The following is a 17,214-nucleotide window of genomic DNA, read 5'->3' as shown; positions in this document are numbered from 1 at the left end:
TGCAGCCCACTGCTGACCAAATGAACACATGTGGCCATGACTGTCCTCAATAGTGAAAGATGAAATCAGGAACGAGTCTGTCCTAGCCACGGCAATTAGGCGAGAAAAAGGGAGAAGTGAAGCTCTCTCTCTGAAGATGGCATGGCCTTGTATGTAGGAAATCGAAAGGAATCCACCAAAAGATGATCAGATTTAATAAAAAATTCAGCAAGGTTCCACTATCCAAAAATCAGTCGTATGTCTACATACTATCAGTGAACAATCAGAAGATAAAATTAACAAAATTCTGCTTAAATAACACCAAAAGAATAAAGTACTTAGGAATAAATTTAACAAAAATGCAAAACTTATTCTTCAAACTATAAAACATCACTAAAACTAGAGGAGATCTAAGTAAACGGGCAGGCACAGTGTCTATGGATGGGAAGGCGACACTGGCCCCACGGCAACACTCCTGGACTGATCTCTATCACAGCCCCAGGTGATGTCCTTGTAGAAACTGCCATGCTGACCCTACGAGGACTTGGCAGTTGCTGAGGGAGGTGGAAAGCTGCTGGGGGGCTCTGAGCAAGGAGTGACCCCACAGGACCTGGGCCTACTTTTAAAAGGATGCTTTGAACAGACGTTACAGGAGCAAAGGTAGAGACAGGCACCCAGGTTGGGAGGTGGGGCTAACAAGGCAGGAGGTAGTGGGTCAGCATGGAAGGTTCTCTTCCTCCCAGTGCCCTCCCTCTGGGCCTGCTCCCTCTCCAGATGCCAAGCTCACCCTGCAGAACCCCAGGGTCACACAGCCATGATGCCCCCACCTCACCGACAGCAAATGGGAGCCAGGTGCTCCAGCCCTGCACAGCAACTTTCAGAAGACAGCCTGGTCTGCTCCATGTTCTCATTACATTAAGTCTCAGGTAGGGTATGCATCGGGGAGTGGGGATGCATACAAGGGGCTCCCCCAGGAGGGTGAGGGCTGGGGCAGCCTCTTCTGCCTGCAGATGGTCAGTGTCCAAGGGCATCCATGGGTCTGGTGGGCTGAGCAGCCCCCCATTCCCAGAGTGTCAGTGGGGCTGGCAGAGGGGGTCAGGCATTTCTCTGCTCTGGGGGAAGGTACGTGAGGCCCAGGTGCCTGAAGATGTCTTCCTCTGCAGCCACTTGGAACACCGCCTTCTGGAACAGGAGTGTGGGCCTTGGTGTCTGGAAACCCTCCACCATGGAAGCTTCCCTAAGAAAGGCGGGGAGAGCCCAGCCCAGGGTAGGGTGCCCCTCAGGACCCTGTCTGTGGGTTCCGGGCTCCCCTGCCTCCTGCCCTGGCAACACACCTGCTCCGGATCAAACAGACCATGGCTGTTCAGCCACAGACCCCTCTCCTTCCGGCTGAATCGGCGAAGCTCCCGCTCAAAATGCTGGGGGGAAAGCAGGGTGTTAGCAGGGCCACAGCCCAGTCCCAGGTGGCCCCAACAGCTTACTGCCTACCTTGGAGCCAGTCCAGCCAAGCAGGGCAAAGGGGAACTGACTGATGGGGGCGACCACCAGGTCCACACGCACAGCCTTCCAGGAGGGGCAGGGCCTCTGGGTCCCCCCCACAGCAGCCCCTGGGGGTCTGGGCAGGCGGAAAATGCAGAAACTCCGCTCAAAGGTGTCCATGGTGTGGCTCCGTGGGGGCAGGTGGGTGGGGTCTCCGCTGTGGCCATGCTGATGCTGGTGGTACAGGACAAGGCCCTGGGGGGCGGGGGCAGGTGTGACCCACTGTCCATGCAGCTGGGAGAGTGGGACCCAGTAGCATCCTCAGGAGGGGCAGCAGGAAGCTCTCACCTGCTGCTTCAGGTAGCTCATCACTCTGGGCAGCAGCCCCGCCTCCTGGCCCTCCTGGGGGTGGGTGATGAGGAAGTCCACGTCGTGGCCCTGTAACTTCCCCCTGAGGGGCAAGTCTGACTTCCAGGCTAGCCCACGGACAGGGTCTCCCTGTTCTCCCAAGACCCCTCAATATGGGACAGCCGCCTCAGCAGCCCACCTGGGAGCTGAGCCAGGGTGCACACGGGGCCCCTTACCTCCGGAAGCCGCCAGCCAGCGTGACGGTAGCCCCAGGCAGGGTGTGCCCCACAGCAGCCTCCACCACCTGCTGCAGGGCCTCCGCATCAGACCGCTGGACGGGGGTGCTCAGGTCCTGGTAGTGCTGGAGTCCTGTGGGCAACATGCTCTCCTGACCCACCCCACCTGCCCTCTTTCTCTACTACCTCTCCTCCCTTTTAAATATTAAGTTTTTATTTAGAAATAATTGTAGATTCACGTACAGTTAAAAGAAATAACAGAGGTCCCTGTGCCCTCCACCTAGCTCCCCACCCTTAGTTCTCAGACCACCGTGTGCTGACACTGCCACAGCCTCGTCTTCAGTGGTGACAAGGGGCCAGGAGCTGATAAAGGACAGAAGAAAGACACTCCACCACTTAGGAACATGCACCACTGCCCCCAGTGCCCGTCCTCGCCTGTCAGGAATCACCGCACCCTCCACACACGGGGAGAGGCCTGAGTGCGAAGGACAGCACGTGGCAGCCACTGGGAGTGCTGCTGGCCGATCTGGCTTTGGGACCCGTGGGTGTGAGCACATACTGCCGCATTGGGCACAGCTCTGTGTTCTCACTTCCTACCCGACAAACCAGGCAAGTCTCCTAGGATCCCCAGGAGCCCCCCCAGCCCCTGGGAAGATGTTCAAAGGGGTGGCGGGTGCTGTACTACTGGCTCTTTCAGCAGGGCTCCCACCCACCAGGCCACAGACACTCGCGGGACCCCCCTTCCCAGAGAACATCACTGCAGCTCAGAGAGCCCCCATCTCAGGGCCACGGTCACCTACCTGGTTAATGGGACCAGACTCAAGCCCAGGCCTAACCAACTCTCAAGCTCACGTCCTCCCTACCGCACAGGACCCTCACCATCGGTCAGTGGGCCAGAGTGCCCAGCCCCACACTAGCCAGGTGGGTCCAGGGCCCAGGCTGCTGGGGAGTAAGAGGCCCGGGCCTGGTCCAGTCCAAGTCTAACCAGGGGGTCCCGAATATCACATTAGCTACTGTGCCCATCACTGTCCACTGAGACAAGACTGCCATGGACCTTTACTCCACCTGGTGGGGACCTCAGGAAGCCCACCAAAGATGCCTGCCTACCGCTGGTCCCTCTGCTCTGAAACCCACCCAGGCAGCCTTGGCACTAAGTGTGGGGAACTCTCAGGCCTCAGTGCTTTGGGGGAGCCCAAGGTGCGGCCTCTCTGAGGGTCACCTGCTTTCTGCTGCTGGGTCAGTCTCTGCACCTGCTTCTGGACGTCATCCAGTGTCCGCAACCCTTCCCGGTACCACCGGTCAGCAGTCCTTACTCCGACCCCAAATATCTGGGTGAAGAGCTGTTGGGAGGGTGGGTGCAGGCTGTCAGGGGCCCGAGTCCCCTCCGCTAGGAGAGGTCTCTTCCCAGAACTTGCACAGCATCACTCATCACCTTGCAGCGGCTGAAACTCATGACCACATTTCTCCTTAACAAACACAAACACAACAGGCTGTGGGATGTAGAGGGAGGTGGAGGAAATGCAGCCCTGGTGCCCAGCCATCGGTCAGCAGACATCCAGGCCAGTGGGGATGACCCGACTGGAGCTGGCCCCTCATGGAGTGGCTGCCTGTCTCCCGCGGGTCTCCTTGACTCCAGCCCAAGCAAGTCGCCTGTCTCTTATAGCTCGGTGGTTGGGCATAGGCACTTGCCCTAGGCCAGCCACTCAGAGCCCCTCCCGGGGAATTTCTGGAACTAAAACAGGTAAGGCCCATGCACTGGTGGCGGCTGTAACATGTGGCAGGAGCACCTTCTGTGGCCACACCTGACCAGTGGAGGCAGCAGAGGGTAGAGGACGTCCCCAGCCCTGCTTCCTGTGGACCCGCTGCACCTGCCCTCTTAGGCTGTGGACCATCCTCTCCTTGATCCTCTTAACCAACAGCATGAGCTGGGGCACTGTCACCAACAGAATCCTCTTAGAAAGTTGCCGAGAATAACCTACTCATAGTATATAAAAATAACTATCAACGTACTTCCCTGCAGGCTCAGATGCCTCCTGGGACTGGGGGTGCCCACAAGGAGGCAGACGGCTCTGTCCTCTGTCCACACTTCCCCAGTCACTAGCTCCTGGGTCCCCCCACACCCCTTTCTCCACCCACCTGAGCCCCTCCATCCTTCACATGTGGCTCCTCCCCCTCCTGGAGGCCCCCTTGATCCTCACATCTGGGCAACCCCCCAGGGCAGTTTCACCCCAGGCCAGGGAAGCCCCATTCCCACAGGTCACCCATCTGACAACGTCTGGCCCCAAAACAAGGGTGTCCAAACAGCAGGACAGGGCACTGGGGCACCAGCAGCTCCACATCAGACCAGAGGTGAGGGGGCAGAGGAAAGGCGCACTGTGTATGCAGGTGGGACACACCAAGAAATGGGAGCTGAGCTCAGGACAGAGAGAGCGCACGGTGAGCAGCCGCACTCACTCGTCCCCGTGGCACGTTGTTCAGAGGCTCTGCTGAAGATGACAGAGCAGGTAACGTACTGGGGTAGAGACTATCCATCAACAGTCCAACAAGGACAGTAGTGCTGAGTGATCTAGAACATTCCTGTGCTCAAAATAAGCTTCTTCCTGTGGTCTGTTTGGCTGCCTCATGCAAATCAGGTGTCAGCTGCCACTTCCTCAGAGACCTTCTCTGGCCCTTGGGCGGGTCATTCTGGGGAGGACTGAGGGGCCACGTGCCCTGGCTGGGGTCTGCCCTGTGTGTACCTTCATGCTCTGGTACCTCTCTGAGAGCCGGACTTTCTCCACCTCCTCACACACTCCATGCTCCAGCAGCTCCTGTAGCCAAGACAAAGCAAAGCCCAGCCTGACCACAAAGCAGAGCACAGCTGGGAGCCAAGGACCAGCAGACCCCACATTCAGCAGGGGGCTCTGCAGTTCTAAGGACCTGAGGGACTTGCAAACGGAGGCTGTGCCCCAAAGCGTCTGTCCTCATCCCTCCAATAAGCCCCAGTATATGTAAACAATTACTTTGCAAAACATAGGTGATGAATTCAATGCAACTTCATTTAAAAGCATAACTGAATTCAAAAGAATCTTTTGTCACGATGTCCTCTCCCAGTGATGCATACAAAAGCATGACTTTCCTCAAATACTCTGTACTTAAAAGGGTTGCTCACACTCAGGCTGCTCTGCCACATCCTGGACAGTGTGGGCCGATGCCAACAGTGCCAGCTACCAACCCTGCAGCCCCTGAGTCCCCTCAGCCACTATGGAGCAGGTGCTGTGGCCCTAATTTACATGAGGCATGCGGATGGAGGGTGGCATGCCCAGCAGGGAGCCTGCAGCCTCCTCCCCAGCTGGGCTGAACTACAGAGCCACCTGATGTCACCAGGCTCCGGCCTCCTTGACACCCACTTGAGTTCACAACTCCACCTTGCTAAGTGTGGTGAGCACCTACCTGGATGACCCTGCAGGAATGTTCTCCAAAGTGGGGTAGGCCCTCCAGCTGGCTCAGGTATGTGATGGGGCCAGGCAGCGCCTTGAGCACGGAGGCTGCTCTGCAGAAGGAGAGGAGGCGGCCCTCGCTGCCTTCAAAGCCTGCTGCCTCTGCCAGCATCTCCAGCGCCTCCTGCAGGGAGGGGCCCTCGTGAGGGCAGGGTGGTAGGGGAGCCTCACCCAACCCTCCAGCTTCGACCCATCTGTCCCCAAGGCTTGGACAGAGCAGAGTGAGGAGTGCTCACAGGGGCAGGCCTGGCCCCAGCTCAGGGAGGCCAGGGTCGGATGGCTCACCGAGAGGATTGTGTTATGGTGTGTGAGAGGTGTGGGACGCTGGCAGGCATAGGGTGGCATCCACACTGGGCTTGGCAACCCCTTCCTGGGCACAGCCACCTAGGGATGAGCAATGAACAGGCCACTTGGAGGCTGCAGGGCTGGCAGCTCCCAAAGCCTTGCCTCTCCTAGGCGGTCACCTAGGGCTCTTGGGCACACAGGACAGAAGGAGCTGACCCTGAGGGGACAAGACTCCTGGAGGCCTGGAGCAGAGGTGGTACTGCCCTACAGAACAAGCCCATGATAGCTCTTCAGGCCAGAGGGGCTGCTATGACACCACCTGCTACCCTCAGGGGGCACTTTTCTGGCCAATGCACATGCTGCTGTGCCACACTGCCATCCCCACCTCAGACAGGGACCCTGAGGCCTCACGGCTCACAAGCAGAGCCAGAATCTGAACGTGGACAGCCCAGCTCCGAGACCACGCCTGCTTCCCCCAGCTCTGCTCACCCAGGAACCACGGAGGCAGGGCAGAGGCCTCCTGCTGGCCCTCGGGTCATCTCACTTAAGGTCACAGTCATCTACTTGGTGAAAAAGAAAAGGCCTAAAGATGCTAAAGACAAGTGGGCCCCAAGAGAGTTTGCAGCAACAGTGAGAGGAGAAGGTGGGATGGCCTGTCGTGGCAATCCGGACAGAGCCCTCACTGCCCTCCCCATCTGGACACAGCTGCCTGTGACTTGTCCCAGCTGAGCTACCACTCACACTGGGCCTTTCTCTGTTGCCCAACACTAATCCTCTACCCAGCTCACCTCCAGGTGGTGCCGGGCCTCCACAGGGACCGGCTGCCCAGCTGCCATGCTCTCTGTGAACCAGCTGATGTCCAGCAGCACTGGGCGGTTGCAACCTGGGGGAGGGGCCGCCCTGCTCTCCAGCCAGCAGATGGCCTCCTCTGGTGAGGTCTGTTCCATCACCACGTGCGTCACCTCGGAGCTGGAAAGGGGGAGCGGTGAGGCCCAGAGCCCTCACCAGGCCCTGCCCTCCTCTCTGCTTCACTCCACACCTGCAAGTTTGCTCTGCTTGGTGAACACTGTTCATTCTTCAAATGTCACCTTCTCAGAGAGACCTGCCAGCTCTTCTCCTGGAACCCCTCCGGCGCCCAAGAGCCGTGGTCCTCTGCTCTAGCTACCACCACAAGCCCAGCGGGATTTTGTGTTGTTCTGCCTCCTTTCTCACCCCCACCCCAAAGAAGGGGGGTCCTCAGAGGATCATCTAAGTGCTGAGCCAGACAGCTTGGGTTTGGCCCTGAGCTCTGCCACACACCTGCTGTGTCCTGGGCACCTCACTATTTCTCTGTGCTTTGATTTCCTCCCCTGTAAAGCAGAGATAAGGTGTCTCCCTTGTAGGGTGTGGTAACGATTACGTGAGCTAAGGAGGAAAAGCGCTGGACAGTGCCCAGCGCACAGTAAGCTGCCCCGCCCCCAGGCACGCAGCTCCGCCCTCAGGTGGGCGCCCCGCCCCCAGGTAGGCGGCACCGCCCCTAGGCACGCAGCTCCGCCCCCAGGTGGGCGCCCCGCCCCCAGACACGCAGCTCCGCCCCAAGGTGGGCGCCCCGCCCCCAGGCACGCAGCTCCGCCCTCAGGTGGGCGCCCCGCCCCCAGGCACGCAGCTCCGCCCCCAGGTAGGCAGCGCCGCACGACGACGCACCTGTAGGCGTCCATCACGCGGAAGCCCTTGGACAGCGCCAGGCGAGCGAGGAAAGCCCGGCGGGTGCGGCCCATGCGCGGCTCCGCCAGGTGGATGGCGACGCCGGGGAAGCGCACGGCGGAGGGGATGGCGCAGGGGGTCCCGACCCGCGCCCGCCGTCGTCTCGGGAGCATCGTGCCTGGGCCACGGGCGGCGCCCGCAGAGGCAGCGGGAAGGCGGCGGAGCCGGAAGGAAGGCGGAAGGAAGCCGACTGGGAGGGGAAGCGGCGCCGGACTCCCCGCCCCACGCAGGCCCCGCCCCCGAAGGCCCCGCCCCATGCTAATGAGGCTCGGTGAGGCGGTCCCACGGGATTGGGTGTCCGGCCGCTCGGCGCCAGGAGCCCCGCCTCTATGCAAATAGCCTCCGAGGACCCGCCTTCTCTTTAAGGGCGGGGCCGGGCGCAGGCGGGGAGACCGGGCGGCGCGGGGGCCGGGGCAGCGCCGCGGGGCGGACTCCGGAGCCTGGAACCCGCTGGTGCCCGGCCGCTTCCCACCAGGAAAGGTTTTCAGTCGAATGGCGTTGGGACAACTGGCCAGCCATCTGGAAAAATAGAAGTCGGCTCCCTCCCTCGCTCCTTAACACCAAAATAAAATCCAGATGGATCAAATAAAGAACGTACTGGAAAGGTGGTGAACGTTTTTATAGTCCAAGTATCACCATAAACCCGAAACACTGAAAGAAAAGAATGATAAACTTGGCTACATACAAATTTAAAATGTGTTCAGAAATCAAAATTAAAAAGAAACTCGGAGGGAAAAGTGTCTGTGACACATTTTGAAGCTGTCCACAGGTAAATAAGGAGCGGCGGCCTAACAGACAACTGGCCAGAGGCCGGTAGGCGAACCACAGAAGAAACGCTGCTCGTGAGCTTATGCCCTGTTGCCTGACCTGTCCAATCATCAGAGAAGTGAACACAGTGGGACACTCCACCTGCTGCATTCACTGTTAATCGTTTAAAAAACTGATCACACATGTTGAAGGAGTGAGGGAATTGGCAATTTGTAGGAAGGACTTTTTAAAAACCAGTTTGGCAACCATATCCAATAAAAACAAAAGTCACAGCCAGCAATTTCTTTTCCAAGACTGGGATTGAGCTGAATCTACAGACCGGGCTGGGAAAGCTGACCTCTTGGAAATATTGAATGTTCCTGTGTGTCTCATTTTGAGACAGCAGTGTAGCCATGCTCAGACTAGATGGGACAGTCAAGGTACAACTGTCCTCTCCTCATCACTCCCATGCAGGGGGCACAGGGCTGAGGGAGGCAGGTGCCCCAGCCCAGGACAGCCTCCCACACCAGCTCCCAGCCTGCCCTCCTGAGCCCCCAGACACACACTCCAGGAGGATGGGCTTGTGACACCTTCCGCATCCCCACTCCCCTATGTCTCCTCCTGCCAGCAGGGAATGGGGAGCTCCCAGGGCCTCTCTAAGGGGTGGGAGCCTTGTTCCCCATCTGTGGGTCCCACGTCTCCTCAGGGAACAGCCCTCTACCCCCTGAGACCATTTCCTTTCCTTCTAATGTCCTCTGTCTCTGACCAGGGCACCTGGGTTTCATCCTGGGGTGGCAGAGGAAGCTTTTAATAACCCATCACAGCTGAGTACTTAAAACACTGGGCGACTTGCAAAAATGAGGAACACAGGGCTTTCCACAGGTGCAGCGAGGTTTTGTGAGGGGGGGTGACCCTCAGTGCCCACTGAACAGAGGCCTGGGCACCAGTGGGCAAGACTATGGGTGATATGCTCCTCTCATCCATGGACCACCAGGTCACCATCCAGCCAGCTGGAAAACATAGACTTCAGTCCTCTATTTCCAAAAACCCTGGCTTGGGGTTCTCAGATGCCTAAGTCCCCAGCCTCCTGCTCCCCACACTGAGACCACCCCTAAAAAGTCAGAGAGGCTGCACAGGTGAGCTTCCAGCTGGGCCCCCCCAGCTGCCCTCAGGGTTGCAGTCCGCCTCCCTGTCCCACGCTGTGGCTCTCATCCTGTGTTTTGGATTAGTTTTATCCAGATGTATGAGCTTGTATTTTCCAAGATAAATCTCATCTAGCTATTTCCTGTTCCCACTTCCAGCTTCACGAGGTCCCTGGGCATCATTTTTCAGTCCTCGTGACCTTCATGAAGCACCTTCTTTGAAGTTAACTTCAGTGCTGTTTGTGCCTGTCCTTGGCCTGTGAGACCTGGACTCTGCCCTGGCTCTCAGGCCACCACTCCAGGTTCCCATCTTCTGTGGGCTGCTTGCCAGCAGCATTCTGGCAAGCACATGGTCAGACTGCTGATGCTGCTGGACTGAGATTCCCAAGGGCTGCTGGCCCCAGTGCGCCAGCCTCTAATGCTAGCCCTCGGCCCTCCTGAGCTATCTCCTACGTCACTGTGGGTTTGGGTTACCTGGTATATCAGTCAGCTAGACTGACATAACAAAATACCACGGACTGGGTGGCTTAAACAACAGAAACTTGTCTCACAGTTTTGGAGACCAGAAATCCATGATCAAGGTGCTGGCAAGAGGTTTCATTCGGAAGCCTCCTCTCTTGGCTTGTAGGTGGCTACCATCTCACTCACATGGCCTCTTTGTGTGCTTGTGGAGAGAACAGACAAATCTCTTCCTCTTTTAAGGCCACCAGTCCTATGGAATTAGGCCCCCACCTTATGACCTCATTTAACCTGTTACCTCCTAAAGCCCAATCTCCAAATACAGTCACATTGGGATTAAGGTTCAACATATGAATCTGGGGGGACAAAATTCCATCTACAATACCTGGTATATTTGTGTCCTGTGGCTGCTATAACAAATGACCACAAACTGGGTAACTTAAAACAACAGAAATTTATTCTCTCCCAGTTCTGGAGGCCAGAGTCTAAGACTGAAGTGTTGATGGGGTATGTGTGGAGGGGGACCTTCCTGCATCTTCTAGCTTCCAGTGGCTCCGGGTGTTCCTGGGCTGTGGCCCTACCCCTCCAATCTCTGCCCCATTTCCAACAGCTGCCTTCCCTCTGGATCTTCTCCATTTCTTATAAAGGCACCAGTCATTGGATTTAGGACCTACTCTCATTCTGGATGACCTCATCTTGAAATTCTTAAGTACATGTGCAAAGATCCTTATTCCAAATAAGGTCGCTTTCGAGGATCCACATAAACATGAATTTTGGGGGCCACCACTTACCCCACTACCCTGACCCGGGCTCAGCTCTGGACTCTGTGACAGACTCCATGACCCAAGCCAGGTGGCCAGCCTTCCCTGATCTGCAGAGATCCATCAGTTGATAAGTCAGATGCCAGTGACAGGCAGGATTCAGTGTAACATCTCCATTTCTGCACATACTTGGAATTTTAATAATAAAATGCTTTTAAGCATGTGCACATGCATATAATGAGGTCAGTGCTGCCAGGCACTGTTCTAGGCACTTCACAGGTGTCAGCTCATTGATGCCCAGGACATTCCTGTCTGTGGATGACATCCATGTTCCCATTTTGCCAGGGAGGAGATAGACACAGAGAGGGCAAGTAACTTGCCTAAGTTTGCAGAGCTATTGAACAGCAGTGTTGAGATCTTGTCTTGGAAAAACACTTCTGTGTTCTCCTCGATTCTCACATAGCATTCCTGACGCCGATGTGCAGGTTTTCCACACAGAGCAATTTGGTGCCACCAGCTAGGTGTCCTACAGCTCAACTCAGTCACCTCACACACACACACTTCAGATGCCAACCTTGTCTCCAGGTTATCATCTGTACTCTGACTGACCAGCTATAAATTGAGGTTCCTATGACCCCCCCTCCTTGAATTTGGTAATTTGTTAGAATGGCTCACAGGGCTCAGGTAAACAGTTTACCTACTAGGTTACCAGCTCATTACAAAGGACATGAATAAACGTCGAGACAAAGAGACACACAGAGCGAGGTCTGAAAGGGTCCTGAGCCTGGAAGCTTCTGTCCCTGCGGAGTTGGCTGTGCATCCCTAACACTGACGTGTTTAAGAACCAGAAGCTCCCTGAACCCTATACTTTAGGAACTGCAATGGAGCCTTCATCACATAGGTGTGATCCCTTGTTAACTCAGTCTCCCCTCTGGAAGATGGGGCCAGGGCAGAAGGTTCCAAGCTTCTCTTTGTGGCTTGGTCTTTGGGGTGATCAGCCCCATCCAGGAGCCCACCCAGAGTCGGCTCATTAGAACAAAACACACTCCTTTCACCCAGAAAACTCCAAGGGATGTAGGAGCTCTGTGCCAGAAACGAATATGTATACTTTTTATTACCTCACAGATGTGACCCAGCAGGCCAGGCTCCGTCACAGACCTCCCACCTATGTGCTTCCAAAACACCTGGACGATCGTCTAACAGACTGCTCCCTGTTCTCTCTGAGAAGTGAAGAGTGGTCTGAAATTCAGTAAAACTTATCCTAAGTGTTTTATTACTTTGCCTTTTTTAAAAAAATGTTTTTATTAATTTTTTAGGGAGAAAGATAGAGATAGAAACATATCGGGACTTGAACTAGTGACCTCTTGGTTAACCAGTGACCTTTTGGTTCATGGGTCAACACTCAACCACTGAGCCACACTGTCCGGGCTATTTTGCCTATTTTTTTACAGTGAGCACATGCCAGTTGCATAACAAATAACTTTGACGTAAGAGTCTTCAATGGGCCCACAGCCAGGAGCCGGAGGAGTGGAGGAGTCAAAGCTTTAGCCAGGTGGGGTGCCCAGCCAGGGGTGGGGGTGGAAGTGGGGCAGGCAGGGGGCACTGGTGGTCCTGAGGCTTCCCAGTCTACCCCCCTGTTTCTGATGACCTGCAGCTGGCAGAATTCCAGACCCCAAAGCAAGTTGGAAAGACCACCCAATGTCCAGCAGGGCAGACTTGGGCCATGCACAGGCCTAGGAGCACAAGCTTTTATGGGAAGTGGCATCTAAAATGACCCCAAGAGGCCAGCAGGGGGTACTCTCAGCCCTAGTGGATCTCTGAACCCATAGGGAAGAATTGTCCATCATCGCAGCTTCCTCTCTATTCTCTGGCCATTAGGCCCCAAGTCCCAAATTGCCATTCTCTGTTGTTCCTGAAGAAACCGATTTCGCTGGAGAAATATTTGTTTAGGTCAACAGTGAGATTGGGCACCACCACCTCACATCTGATCTGTCACCAAACCTGGTGGGTCGGGTCACTGCCTCATTCCCCACACATGCATTCCTAGGGCCCAGCAGTCACCCCAAGTCCACACTGCCTGGTGCGTGCCCAGCTGCCCGCAGAGCAGGCCCCACACTGGCCTACCCCTCCTCACCTCCCCTGTAACTGCTCTTCCCAGGCCCCTCTCAGAACCCCACCCTCCAGTTCCCAACCAGTGGCCTTGCTGGCTCCTCTCTCATCACCTGTAGGCCCAGGTCTTGAGACCCTGCCCCAGCCACATCCCTAGCCTAGCACCCTGCACCCACAGCCCCCTGCACCACAGCCCCCTGCCCTCCTTGTTTGCACTCAGTTGTACAGAGCCCCACAGCTCTCGGGATAAAACCCAAGTGATATAGAGAATTATTATGAAGGATTGGCTCACACGATTATGGAGCCTAAATCCCTCCGTCTGCTGTCTTTAAGCCAGGGGCCCAGGAAATCTGGTGGTTTAAACCCGGAAGCCTGAGAACCAGGGATTGCCCCCCCCCCCCCCCCCCCGCCCCGGCCATCTGCTTTCTCAGCTCACTGACTCAGATGAGGGACTCTCTTCTGGAGACGTCCTCACAGACGCACCCACAGCTGTCCTGGCGTCCCTGAGCCCACTCAGTGGACACACATTAGCCACCACAGTAGCCCAGCGACCCTGAATGACAGCAGTTTCCCAGCCCCACCTACACCAGGACATTTTTTCATCTTTGAGGATTTGATACAGGAAAAAGTATTGCTCAGTGTATTTTAATTTGCATTTTCATGGTTCTTAGTAAGGTCAACATTTCTGCATGTTTATTGCTCACTCCGGTTTCTTCCCTTGTGAATGACCTGAAGAGGTCTCACAGCTCACTTTAAAAAAATGGAAACAGTCAAATTCGCTTGAAAAATGTAGAGAACTTTATTTAACAGCTTTCCTTTACCTAAGACTTACTATTTTTCAGGCATAACTTTCTCAGTGAATCCTTGTGCCGTTTCACAAGGCAGAGGTAGTGTTATTACCCACTGTCCAGAGGGAAGAAACTGAAGCTCAGGCCACAGCCAACCTCTAAATGCTCGCTTCTGAGCTAGGGCTTGCAATTCCTTTCCTGGTGTTTTGTTGGCATTTTAATATCATTTTCAGTATACATTGAACAGAAAGCTAAAACTTTTATGCAACCAAAGTTCTGGATCCTTTTTCTTCTACAACCTCTGCTTCGAATATAAACACAGGCTCCTGTTTTCTTTCAATGCGTCGACGTTCTCTTGAAACCCCTGTGTCTAATCCCCCGGGAGTGCACTGCGATGACAGTGGGACCTTCCATCAGGGGACCCTGGTGAGGAACTGAAGACCCTCCTTTCCCCTTGGACTTGCACACAGGTCTTGTCACCCTTCCTTCCACACCCCTGTCTGCTGGCTGCTGAATTACTCATGGCCCTGGAAGGCAGCCTCCTGCCCCCTCAGCCAGGCCACCCCCCTGCCCATGGCTGCGGTGACCCCCCAGGCTCCCCAGGGGCTGAGTCCTGTGGTGAATGGAAGGAATTTGGGTGAGCCCTGCTCGCTCAGCAGTCTGGGCCTGGGGAGCTGGGCGGGGGCACCGGATGGTGGAAAATCACAAGTGGTTTTCAAGTTGTTGGAAACCAAAGAAATTGTTCTGCCAGTTGTGCACATGGCAAGACATGGTCTGGGAGACCCCAGGTCCCACAGCTCTGGAACCATCCTCTTGTGGGCCCCAGCAGCCAGACTGCAGGCAAAGGGTTGCTTCTAGCCCCTCCCCCCCAGGAGGGAGGAGCAGACGGACAAAACAGGCCTGGGTCTTTCTCCCTGGGTCCCTGGAGGCAGACCCATGACTCCAGGAGACTGGGAGGGGCTGGGGTCTGATCCTGAAGCCTGTTGTCCAGAGCCCAGGGTCCTGGGTTCTCTGGTTAGACCATCCCCAACAGTCATGAAGGAAGGCACCTCGGAAGGGTCCACTCAGCCATCTCAGTATCGTGGCTTCCCTCCCGTTGTGGCCTGGCCTCTGTTGACAGAGCTGCTGCCTCAGAGGCCTGAGCACCCAATTCGGTCTCCTCCAGGCCTCCCAGACCTCTGAGATGACCCTGTTCCTGACCCTGGGTGGGGGCACTGCTCCTACTCTTTGTCCAGGGTATCCCATCGTGGTAGGCAGCTGTAGGGAGCTCCACGCACTTTCCCCCAGCCCATGGCCCACTCCCCAAATAACTCTTCTTACCCCTCTGGGAGCAGCGAGGGTAGACCTGCCTAAGTGACCTGTCACCTTCCCTCCCTGTCAAGCCCAGTCCTGCTGCAGTCCCTCGGGCAGACCCTCACTGGGAGGGAGGAAGCTGAGGGATATCCCTAGGGTGTCCAGCAGACCCCCAGACTGGCTCACAGGGTCCTTGGACACAGACACAAATGCCTTTCCTTGTGCCAGGGGCACTGGACCCTGGAAGGGTGAGCAGCAGCCACGGGAGGCATGAGCCTCCCACCCCCCACCTGCCTTTCCCTGGGGAGTTGGTTTAGACGCCGCCTCCTCAGCACACAGGGTCTCCTGATGGGCCCGGCTGCCTCCCTGCACCCAGGCACGGACCCTGGCCCAGGTCTAAGGGACTTCTGTGGTGTGGTCTTAAAGCTAAGTGGGGTCCCAGCCTCACCCATGACCCTGCATGGAGGGCAACCACCCCTCCTTTCCACCTGCCCAGACCCTCAGGGTGAAGGGACCCCGATCCCTGACGCCCACCCTGGGGCCCAGCACCCCAGGGGGCCTTTGCTCATCATGTTCCCACTGGTGAGTCACTGTGGCTGAGGCAAAGTTTCTTTCTATTCCTTCCTAATGTTTTCATGGCTTCTATTTTCCCTGGCAGAGGCTGCTGGGCCCAAATCTGATCCATGTGTGAGCCAGCTGAGCCGGCCTCTGCGGGAAGTGACGCTCCACAGCCTCGGCCTCCCTGCTTCACACTCAGCTGGGGCAAGAGAGCAAATTCCAGACAGCCGAGGAGTGTGATTCAGAGGCTCGCAGAGGACATTTATGGGCAAGAGCTGGCTTCATGTGCCTGCTGCTAGGACCAGCCTGGGGACACATGGCAGGGTGAGAACAGCCAGGAACAAGGAGGCCTGTGCGGGCAGAGAGCCCAGTGTGTGCGCTTGCCTCCCAGGGGAGATGGGTCCTGGAGTTGTACTAGGCATAGCTTGGGCAGGACCCTGTCTGACCTGCAACTCGAGGGGGGGCACAGGTGAGGAGCAGAAGATGACACTGCGATCAGATGGCCCAGGGGGCCCGGCCCTTGAAACGTCCCACTGCCTCCTTAAGCGGGTACAAGGCAGAGCCCGTGGGAAACGCAGGAAGGGCCTGGAAAGGAGGAGGCGGGAGGCGCCAGGCAGCAGCCCCGCACTCTCCTGCTGCTTGCTCGGGGGCCAGGGCTGTGCAGGCCCCATGCCCCTGGCTGTGCTCTGGGCTCTGGGGAGAGGAGGGAAGGAGAGAGCCCGTCCCGCAGCTCGGCGGGGGCGCGGCGGGTCTGCAGAGCGAGGCGGCGTCCCCTGTGGGAACAGTGCCTGCGCTTGGGTGGCCAGCAGCCAGCGCGTCCACGCGGCCCCGGCTCGCAGCTTCCTCGGGGTGAAGGCACAGGCCCTGGCCCCGCAGGCCGCCTCCTCGGGGCGGCGTCTGGCCTCCTCTGCCTTTCAGGCCCCCTTCGTCCACCTGGAGCCGGCCTCCCAGGTGCGGCCCCTAAAGCCGGCCCTTGATCCGACCTGGCTTCCCGGGGGCCGCTGCCTGTCGCCTCCTCGCCAGGCCCTTACCTGGGCCCAGGCGCCCTCTCGGCCGCTGGGGGTGCCGCGGGGCGCCCGCGGGGAAACCGCCGGCCGCCGAGCCCTCCGCACCCCTGACAGCCTGTCCCGCGGGTCCCAGCCTAACCAAAGGGGTCTCCTGCCACGCCGCCCTGCTCGGCCTGACCGCACGGGCCGGGGCCGAGGCGGGCACTTGCCCGGGCTCCTGCCAGCGGCGCTTCTGCTCCTGCCCCAAGCCCGCGCTCCCGTGGACCTGGGCGGTCCTTGGGCGTCTGGGAAACATGGGCTGGCCCGGCGCCCTCAGGGCCCTTCCGACGGCGGAGAAGGGGAGGGTCCCGGAGGCCAGAGTCCCCTCCCGCGGGCGCGGCGGCACCTGGCGTCCTGGCCCGGGAGGCGGGGGCAGACCTCGGCCCCCGCGCCCCGCGCCCCGCGCCCCGCACCCGGGGGCGCTCACCCGCTCGGCCCCCGCTCCCCGCAGCCCCGCCGCGGGCTCGCAGGCCTCGGGCCGGACGCCGCCCCCGCTCCCGCCGCGGGAGGTGCCGCGCGCCGCGCCCGCCCCCGGCCCCTCGGTCCAGCCCGCTGCTCCCGCCTCCCTCCGCCTCCCGGGCGGGGGGCGGGGTCCGGAAGCCCCGACGCCCCCGCCAGGCCGCGAGCGCTCGGGAGCGGGCGGGCGGCGCAGAGCGCGCCACGCGGGACCGAGCCTGCAGCGCGGCCGGTGCTCGGACCCCGCGCCGCCCCTGCGTCCCCACCGACCCCGGGCCACTGCCGGCCCGGAGCCCTCGCGTCGCA

The 17,214-nt window shown here is 58.0% G+C and overlaps 1 protein-coding gene across 3 annotated transcripts; it reads right to left on the bottom strand.

Annotated features, from left to right (window-relative positions):
- Window positions 1–171: 171 nt before the first annotated feature.
- POLM (DNA polymerase mu) lies at window positions 172–7,686 on the bottom strand. 3 transcript variants are annotated; one of them, XM_087821291.1, is made up of 11 exons: window positions 7,490–7,686; window positions 6,595–6,775; window positions 5,807–5,905; window positions 5,475–5,645; window positions 4,781–4,852; window positions 3,262–3,382; window positions 2,043–2,175; window positions 1,807–1,909; window positions 1,468–1,713; window positions 1,314–1,397; window positions 172–1,216 (listed from the first exon to the last, which is right to left on the bottom strand). In XM_087821291.1, the coding sequence occupies exons 1-11, from the start codon at window positions 7,660–7,662 to the stop codon at window positions 902–904; spliced, it is 1,698 nt and encodes a 565-aa protein (XP_087677417.1). In that variant the 5' UTR covers window positions 7,663–7,686; the 3' UTR covers window positions 172–901. The 3 variants fall into 3 exon arrangements, with proteins under 3 accessions (XP_087677417.1, XP_016074744.2, XP_087677418.1); XM_016219258.2 differs by having other exon boundaries at window positions 993–1,161; XM_087821292.1 differs by having other exon boundaries at window positions 993–1,158.
- Window positions 7,687–17,214: the final 9,528 nt, after the last annotated feature.

This window comes from Miniopterus natalensis, chromosome 10 (genome assembly GCF_054644295.1).
Source record: "Miniopterus natalensis isolate mMinNat1 chromosome 10, mMinNat1.hap1, whole genome shotgun sequence".
Lineage (NCBI taxonomy): Eukaryota > Metazoa > Chordata > Mammalia > Chiroptera > Miniopteridae > Miniopterus > Miniopterus natalensis.
Note: the sequence above shows the minus strand (reverse complement) of the source record. Positions and strands in the feature narration are given on the sequence as shown.

What these genes read in the sequence shown, in the direction of transcription:
- POLM (XM_087821291.1), bottom strand. Translation starts at nt 7,662, where the DNA reads ATGCTCCCGAGACGACGGCGGGCGCGGGTCGGGACCCCCTGCGCCATC. An exon ending in AGGCCCGGCACCACCTGGAG is followed by an intron (nt 5,906 to 6,594) that starts GTGAGCTGGGTA and finishes GCTCATCCCTAG; the next exon opens with GTGGCTGTGCCCAGGAAGGG. An exon ending in AGAGGTACCAGAGCATGAAG is followed by an intron (nt 3,383 to 4,780) that starts GTACACACAGGG and finishes CCCTCCCAACAG; the next exon opens with CTCTTCACCCAGATATTTGG.